We start from the raw sequence: 8,501 nt of genomic DNA, 5'->3' as shown, positions 1-8,501 counted from the left end.
GATTCAAACTTCGATGGAGACAAGGAAACTGGAATATCAACTTCAGGATATGCTATGAGTCTTGGATCAGGAGCTGTCTCCTGGAGATCACGCAAATAATCAGTTCCAACAGATTCCACAACGGAAGCAAAATATGTGGCAGAAGCTGAAGCAACAAAAGAAATTTTGTGGCTCAGGAAAATTCTTGAAGATTTGCAGGTAAAACAAGTACAATCAACTCCACTCATGATTGACAATACCTATGCAATAAAGTTGGCCAAGAACCCAAAGTTCCATGATCGAACGAAGCACATCAATACTAAATATCATCTAATTCGACATCATGTTGAGGCCAAAACAATCCATCTCCATCATTGTTCCACAAATGAGCAAATTGCAGACATCTTCACCAAAGCGCTTGGAAGAGAAAAGCTTGAACAATTCAGAACGATGCTTGGACTCACCAACATCCCTTCAGATTAAGGGGGGGAATGTTGACACCTAATCCTTGTGATTGGGTAAATATATGTAAATAAATAAATGAGAAATATGAACAGTCATCGGGAGATGAACTGAACAGTCTCTCCCTCATGTATATAATAAACCTATCTGATGGAATAGAATACACGAATCAGTTTTTGTTTTGTGGAGTTACTGCCTGGCCTGACAGATAGAAGCACGTATGCTTTTGGTTTTCAATATCTATGGGTTTAGCAAACCGTTAGTGCATCACTGCATTTGGTTCGATTCATGCTTTGGCCTCTCTGATCAATTCTTATTGTTGTGAAGAGAACGAGAATGAAAATTTCGAGGCTTGTGAAGAAGCGTTGGGTATATTGCATATGATTCTTATAACCCACTAAACTGCAAAATCACTGACAGAGACAGTGTTCATTAGGTCAATGGCCTTGATCTTGCAGAAGGGAACCACTGAAGCTCATCTTCACGCGACAGTTTTAATGCAGAAGGTTTCTGTTTGGATATCTAATTGGGAATTTGTTGCTAGGGAAAGGATTAATATTTTCCAAGGTCTCTTAGAACTCATAACACGTGAAGTTTGCCATAAGGAAACTGTGGCCGCCTTGGTTGTCCTCATAGCAATATGTAAGAAATCACGAAAGAACAGATTGCTGGAAATCAAGGCAGGCGCTGTATTTTCTCTAATCGAATTACTTCCAGATGCCGAGAAGCCCAAGTGTGAAAGGATTTTAGGTCTGTTAGACATGCTAGTGGACTACGCAAAAGGAAGGGTTGCCATGGCTGATCATGTTATGAGTATTGTTGTAGTCTCGAAGAAGATTATTAGGGTTTCAGAAACTGCCACTAAGAAAGCAGTGTGAATCCTTTGGTCACTTTGCACATATTCATCAAACGCGTTCATTCGTCAGGAGATGCTTCAGTGCGGGGCTCTATCTAAACTGTGTATGCTTCAACAACTCAATTGCACAAACAAAACAAAGTAGAAAGTGAAGGAGGTATTGAAATTGCATGCAAATGCTTTCAGAGCCTCCGCTTGTCTTCCCCACCTGATGAGAAGTGATTATCCAAATTATATTTAAAATTATACGTAGAGAAAACTTGAAAAATTATCAGATTTTCTTAATTTTTAGTGAGAATGGAAGAATTGTATAAATGCTTAGTAGATCCAAACATATTTGAGATATATGTTTATCTTTATTATGCTGATTGTAATTTTCCCTAAATATTCTAGCAATTTGTCTTAGCATTTGCATAACAGATATGATGAAAGAAGTTAAGATGTCCAAGTTTCGTTTTTGGTGTATTATCGCATTTACAAGTCTCATTGTTTCTCTAATAAATCTTACGCACAAATCTCCAATCCTTTCTAATCCGAAACAAATTTACTTTATGTTCTGTCATAACAATCGCTGCATTCGTATAGTGTCAATTTCCTATAGGCTGTAGTTTTGATTAGATTTCATGAGAGTTTTCCAAATGATTTCATTTTGCACAGAATGGACTATCCGTGCACATGCACAGTGATCCCCTTTTTTGATCAAATGTCATAAACCTAAGGAAAAGCCTATATGTAGAGTCTTAATTATTTGAGTTAAAAAACTAGGAAACTAGAATACATTAAGTTGCTATTGGGAAAAAGCATGACCCTTTGCACATGCAACAGCTATCCATTGTTGATGTTCTTTCGCTTGAAGAGTTTGGAGAAGCAAAGGCAAGGGACCAATTAGAAGTAATACGATTTGTTTCAAAATAAAACATGGGTCAAAATCTTCTCAGCTGTTTCAAGGGGTTTACATTCTAAAAATAACCCATAACAATTATTTTTGGGATGCGTATTATAAAATGTTAAAAGAAAGATTAGATTTTTCATAACTATTAATGTTGTTACTTACTTCGATGTTTGAATGTTTAGTTTCTTGGTTAATTATTTATCACATAATAGTTTCTCTTAGTATCTAGTTAAAATCATTTTTATTTTATTTTGGTTTTATTTATTCCATGATAAAATAGGGTGTAACTTTCCAGAATAGAAAAATCATCAATATAAATATCCTAATACTAGAATAGAAAAATCATCACCTACCTCATACATATATAAATATCCTATTACTCAAATAGAAAAATCATCACCCAGCTCATACATATTACTAATTACTTATATAGATGATTTTTTCTGTCACTTAATGAAAGCTTTTCAAAGGAAATTTGACACATTATCTTTTTGAATCCCAAATTGGAATTTGTGTTATGCATATTGTTCAAGTTTAGACATATTATTTCTATGAATGGCCACTTGAATTCATTCATGTGTTATGAACGTTGTTGATTCTCATTAGTTTAAGAAAGGGCATTGCATTTAGTTTAAATAATGTTTTTGAATCCTACCATCACCATAATGCATTTTGGTTTGCCTCCACTCTTAGGCTCCTTTATAGATGAAAATTATTATTTATATTTTCTATTTATATATGTAAATTATAATAACATTGGGAATTTATTAGTAAGATTAATCATAGTTTAATTGTTCAATGTTAATGTCAATTTGAAAAGAATATACTAAATATTTAATGAACCTAAGGTAATCAAGTCATTTAAGAATCACATATTCCATCACTCTCACAGTAGTGCTAGCATATTCACTCAAAAAACATTATTGAGTTCATATTGGTATATGTTTTTCTTGTTAAAATTCATAAAATGGTTACTTCTTTTGTAACTAATATCATTATTGTTACATCCTCCTTTTAATATGCAAATCATCGCACTCCTGATTTTCTTTAGTCTTACCTTGCACTCCTGAGACGACTAATGCATTAATGGGTCGCGGGATGCTCCTCATCTCCTTCGAAGACATGGAGGATCCGTAGACAGTGTTGTCCTTTCATCTTACCTCTCTCTGAGTAGATAATGTATTAACGGGTTAGGGGGTTTTGTTTTTTGTGGTTCTATTATGGCTCATGAATGGATGTGTTTATGGATTGAAATTTAACGAAAATATGGGTTTACTGTAGCATATGAATGGGATGCATCCAAGCATTGAAATTTTAGAAGTTGGGTTTACTGTGCATATGAAATGGCATGTGTTCATGCTTTTCAAATTTTACTCAGAGAAAAGGAATGATGGATTTGGTATTGCATATGAATGAGATGTATTCTTCGTATATGCTTGGCCATCTATTGAGGTTTATTGATTCTGGGTAATTAACTTAACCTCTTGATTTTGGGTAATTAACTTACTCTAAAATGAAATAAGACATTCAATGTGTTCCTTGTAATATAGATATAAACAAAACATCTAAAGAAAAGTAATTGCACAATGATCCAGTCCAAGAAAACAAGGATTTCCAGAAACCAATTAACTCTTCTAGAAAAATTCAATAATTCCAATTTAATAATCCTATCGGCCTCTCTTTGTACCTTTTGGGACAATTTCTAGTTTATTAATTAAAAAGAACAGGTGTACCTTTGTTAAAAGAGGGGTGTAAAAAGAAGAAGTGTTTGGTTTTTTGTTAAGAGACACCGATTTTTATTTTTAAATAGAGGTGATCCTTGTTATATAATAAAATTTTTAATGGAGATTGGTTTTGGTAAAAGTGGTGTGATAATTAAAGTTTTATTTTTAAGTGGAGTTTTTGTTTTCGGGGCATTAATATTATTGAAAATGGAGACACTAATTATAAATATGGAGAAGTTGAGCGGAGCTAATTTTTCCTATGGAAATCAGAAATGGAGAATACACTAATTTTAAAATATCAGTGTTTGTCAATTGAGAACACAACAAAGAAATCCTCATGAATGAAAGATGAAGAGTGGTCTAAGCTATATAGAAAAACGATTGCAACAATCCACCAATATCTAACAAAGAATATGTATTTCAATGTGTCCGTAAAATGATTATGGAATAAGCTCCATGATCTATATGAGAAGAACATGACATCAAACAAAGTGTTCTTGATGAAGAAGCTTTGTAATCTCAAGCTTAAGGAGGGTGTTTCAGCTATTGAGCACTTGAATGAATTCAATATTATTTATAGTCAGCTTGCCTCTATTAGAATCATTTTAGATGATGAAATTAGGCCTATATTGCTAATGTGTTCTATGCTAGACAACTAGGAATATTTAATTGTAGCTATGAGCACTTGAGCAACTGTAGGGACCCTAAAGTTTGATGATGTCAGCAGCAATTTAATGAATGAGGAGTTGTGACACAAGTCAAATGCGGAAAATGAGGGAGGATAAGCTCTAGCTCTAGCTGATCGTGGTAGGAGAATTGATCGAGGCTGACAAGGGTGATCAAGATGGAGAGGTCAATCGAAACCAAGGAGGGGCTAGATCATCTACTTTCATAGTGACAAACTCGAGCACATGAAGAAAGAATGTTGAGTCTGGAAGAAAGGACAAAATGATCTGGAAGAAAGGACAAAATGATCAGAGATCGGTCAGTACAAATCACAAGTCATCCAGCACAAATGAAGGTGACACTACAGTTGTAGTCACAAATGGGGATGTGTTATTTATTGTTTCAGTAGAAGATGCATGTTTATATACATCTAGCAGTATCTTTGATTGGATCCTTGACTCTGAGGCATATCATCATGTAACCCCATGCAAATCTAGTTTTGTTGCATATAATCCCAGCGATTATGATAGAGTGCATTTGGTGAATAATCACTTTTGTAGTATTGTTGGAGTGGGAGATGTCTATAATAAGATGAAGGATAGCCAAGATATATTATTGAAACAATTCAAGCATGCACTAGAAATACACATGAGTTTGATCTCTATGGGACAACTAGATGATGAAGGCTATTCCACATGCTTTTGAAAAGGAGGCTGGAAAATTAGCAAATGAGCATTGGTTGTGGCAAGAGAACCCAAGATAGGAACATTATATACATTGAAGGAAATGATAGGAAAACCATATTTGGTTGTTGTCACAAAAAAAGGAAATTCAGTAAATCTGTGGCATAAGAGCTTGGGTCACATGAGCAAGAACGGCTTAAAAATCCTTGTTGGTAAAAATTTATTGCAATGTTTGTAATCCTACAATCTTGATCTTTGTGAGAATTTCATATATGGTAGACAAAGAAGGGCTTCATTCCATAGAGGTGGCCATGACAGAAAGAAAATTTTGTTAGAATTGATACACTCACATGTGTTTGGGCCTATTAACATAAAGTCATTAGGAGCAGCATCATATTTTCTAACATTTATAGATGATCCATGGAGGAATATTTGTGCCTATCCGATGAAAAGTAAAAGTGAAGTGTTTGGAATATTTAAAAAATTTCATGTTGTTGTTGAAAGAAAGACTAATAAATTGCTCAAGTATCTAAGAACAAATAGTGGTGGAGAATATTGGTCAAATGCATTCAAGGAATATTGTAACACGTTTGACATAAATAATGAGAAGATTGTGCGTGTTACTCCTCAATGGAATGGTGTTGCAGAAAGGATGAATTGCACCATTATGGAAAAGGTGAGAAGTATGTTGTCCAATTCTTGTTTGGAGAAGCATTTTTGGGTAGAAGTAGTCAAGATCGCTTCCTACCTTATAAATCGATCTCCAACTACAACCTTGGATGGCGGTATCCCTGAAGATGTTTGGACTGGTAAGAATTTGAATTATTCTCATTTGAAAATATTTGGATGTGAAGCATTTGTACATATTCCCAAAGAAAATAGAACTAAGCTAGATGATAAATCTATGAAATGCATTTTTCTGGGATATGCGGATGAAGAATTTGGTTATCGTCTATGGGATCTAGTCAAACATAAAATTATTAGAAGCAAAGATGTTATATTTAATGAGTCAAAAATGTTTAAGAGGACTATAGGTGAGATGGAGGTCAAGAAAGTTATTGACAGGTTTGAAGAGCAACATGAAGACATCCCACCAATGCAAGAAAATGGACAGCAAATTCAAGAGCAGGAAGAACAACAAGTGGAAAATGATGAACACCAAGAAGAAGGAATTTTGTAGGAACTTTTACAAGAGATACAACCTAATAATGTACCACCACAGTTGGTTCACAGATCTTCTAGGCCTCATAAGCCTTCACATAGGTATCCTCCTTCAAACTATATTTTATTGACTCATGAAGGTGAGCCTAATTGTTTTCAAGAGGCTTGTAAAATTGAGCACAATAAATAATGGAAGAAAGCGTTGGAGGAAGAAATGAACTCTTTGGTGGAAAATAAAACTTGGGATTTGGTAAATCTCCCAAAAAGTAGAAAGGCTCTACAAAAAAAAGGGTTTACAGGGCTAATCATGAAGGTGACGAAAAGAAGGAGAGGTATAAAGCAAGGTCGATGGTGAAAGGATTTGCCGAGAAAGAAGGTATTGACATCACTGAAATTTTCTCACCTGTTGTTAAAATTTCATCCATTAGAGTCATTATTGGCCTTGTTGTTGCTTTAGACTTAGAATGTGAACAATTAGATTTAAAAACTTCTTTCCTTCATGGTGAATTGGAAGAAGAAATTTATATGGAGCAGCTAGAAGGCTTCGTACAAAAAGGCAAAGAAAATCTTGTTTGCGGGTTGAAGAGTCTCTATGGGTTGAAATAGGCACTTCAATAATGGTACAAGAAATTTGATTCATTCATGTTGGAACACGGTTTTCACAGCTTGGAAACTGACCATTATGTCTATGGTAAAATTTGGGGGTAAATTTTAGATCAAGGGCGAAATTTAAGGGGTTTTGATTTTAGAGGGGTGAAATTTTTATAAAACACCCATTTTATATATTTAGCCCAACTTTTATTTAAAAAATAGATTTATTTTTTTTTCATTTTAACCCAAAAAAAGGGGCAAATAAGCTATGAAAAGACTTAGAGGTTATATTCCATTACAATCGCTCAATTTTCCGCTTTGCAATGTTAAATTCGTTTGCAATCGCCCACTTTTGGTTTGGGAGTTTTTATTTGGTTCCAATAAATATAAATAAAAATATAGTGGAGGTATGGTAAATAAATAAAAACTTCTTTTTATACTTACTCCAAAGGTATGGTAAATAAATAAAAATATAAATAAACAAGAGGTATGGTAAATAAATAAAACCTCATTTTCTATTTAGTCCATAACCCTCTTTCTATTTAAGAAGGCTCAAAAAAGAAGTTTTATTTAAGTGAATCCTATGGGCCAAATACCATATTTATAAAAGAGGTATGGTAAATTAATAAAAATATAAATACACGAGAGGTATGGTAAATAAATAAAACATTTTTTTATATTTACTCCATAAGTCACCTTATATTGATGAGCATGCAAGGATGTAAATAAATAAAACTATAAATATAGTGGAAGTATGGTAAATAAATAAAACCTCTTTTTATACTTACTCCAAAGGTATGATAAATAAATAAAAATATAAATAAACTAGAGGTATGGTAAATAAATAAAAACTCTTTTCATATTTAGTCCATAACCCTCTTTCTATTTAAGAAGGCTCAAAAAAATGGTTTTATTTATGTGAATCCTATGGGCCAAATACCATATTTATAAAAGAGGTATGGTAAATTAATAAAAATATAAATAAATGAGAGGTATGGTAATAAATAAAACATTTTTTTATATTTACTCCATAAGGCACCTTATATTTACAAACACTCAAAAAATGTGTTATATTTAGGTGAAGCATATGGGCCAAATGCTATGGGCCAAATTATTATTAATACCATGCAAAAAAACATTATTAACCCTAATATTAGTATTAATAAAAATAAAGATGGAACTTGGTATTGACCCATGGTATTCACGTGGAATGTAGCCTATTTAAAGGAGCGAGGGATCAAACATCGTGATATGCAAACTAGCATAGAGTGAAAAAAATATTTGATCCCTCTCGGGGCTTGGTAGATCAAGAGTAAAGATGGATCTTGTAATTTAATGTCACTTAAGCATTTTAACTTGGTTAAAATAAACAAATAAAATAAAAACCAATTATTAATTTTATTAATTTTTATAAATTACTAATAGTAGTGTTTAAGCTCCAGGTTTATGATAACCCATGGTATTGACCCATGGTAATACCATGGTAT

At 33.2% G+C, this 8,501-nt stretch overlaps 1 protein-coding gene across 1 annotated transcript; it reads left to right on the top strand.

Annotated features, from left to right (window-relative positions):
• Positions 1 to 881: 881 nt before the first annotated feature.
• LOC149157036 (E3 ubiquitin-protein ligase PUB22-like) lies at positions 882 to 1,319 on the top strand. The gene has a single exon (XM_089444949.1). It carries the CDS (start codon positions 882 to 884, stop codon positions 1,317 to 1,319), a length of 438 nt encoding a protein of 145 aa, XP_089301075.1.
• The last annotated feature ends 7,182 nt before the right edge of the window (positions 1,320 to 8,501 follow it).

The sequence above is a fragment of the Pinus tabuliformis genome, chromosome 9, assembly GCF_031772625.1.
Source record: "Pinus tabuliformis cultivar Carrire ecotype Pingquan chromosome 9, CPIR1, whole genome shotgun sequence".
Lineage (NCBI taxonomy): Eukaryota > Viridiplantae > Streptophyta > Pinopsida > Pinales > Pinaceae > Pinus > Pinus tabuliformis.
Note: the sequence above shows the minus strand (reverse complement) of the source record. Positions and strands in the feature narration are given on the sequence as shown.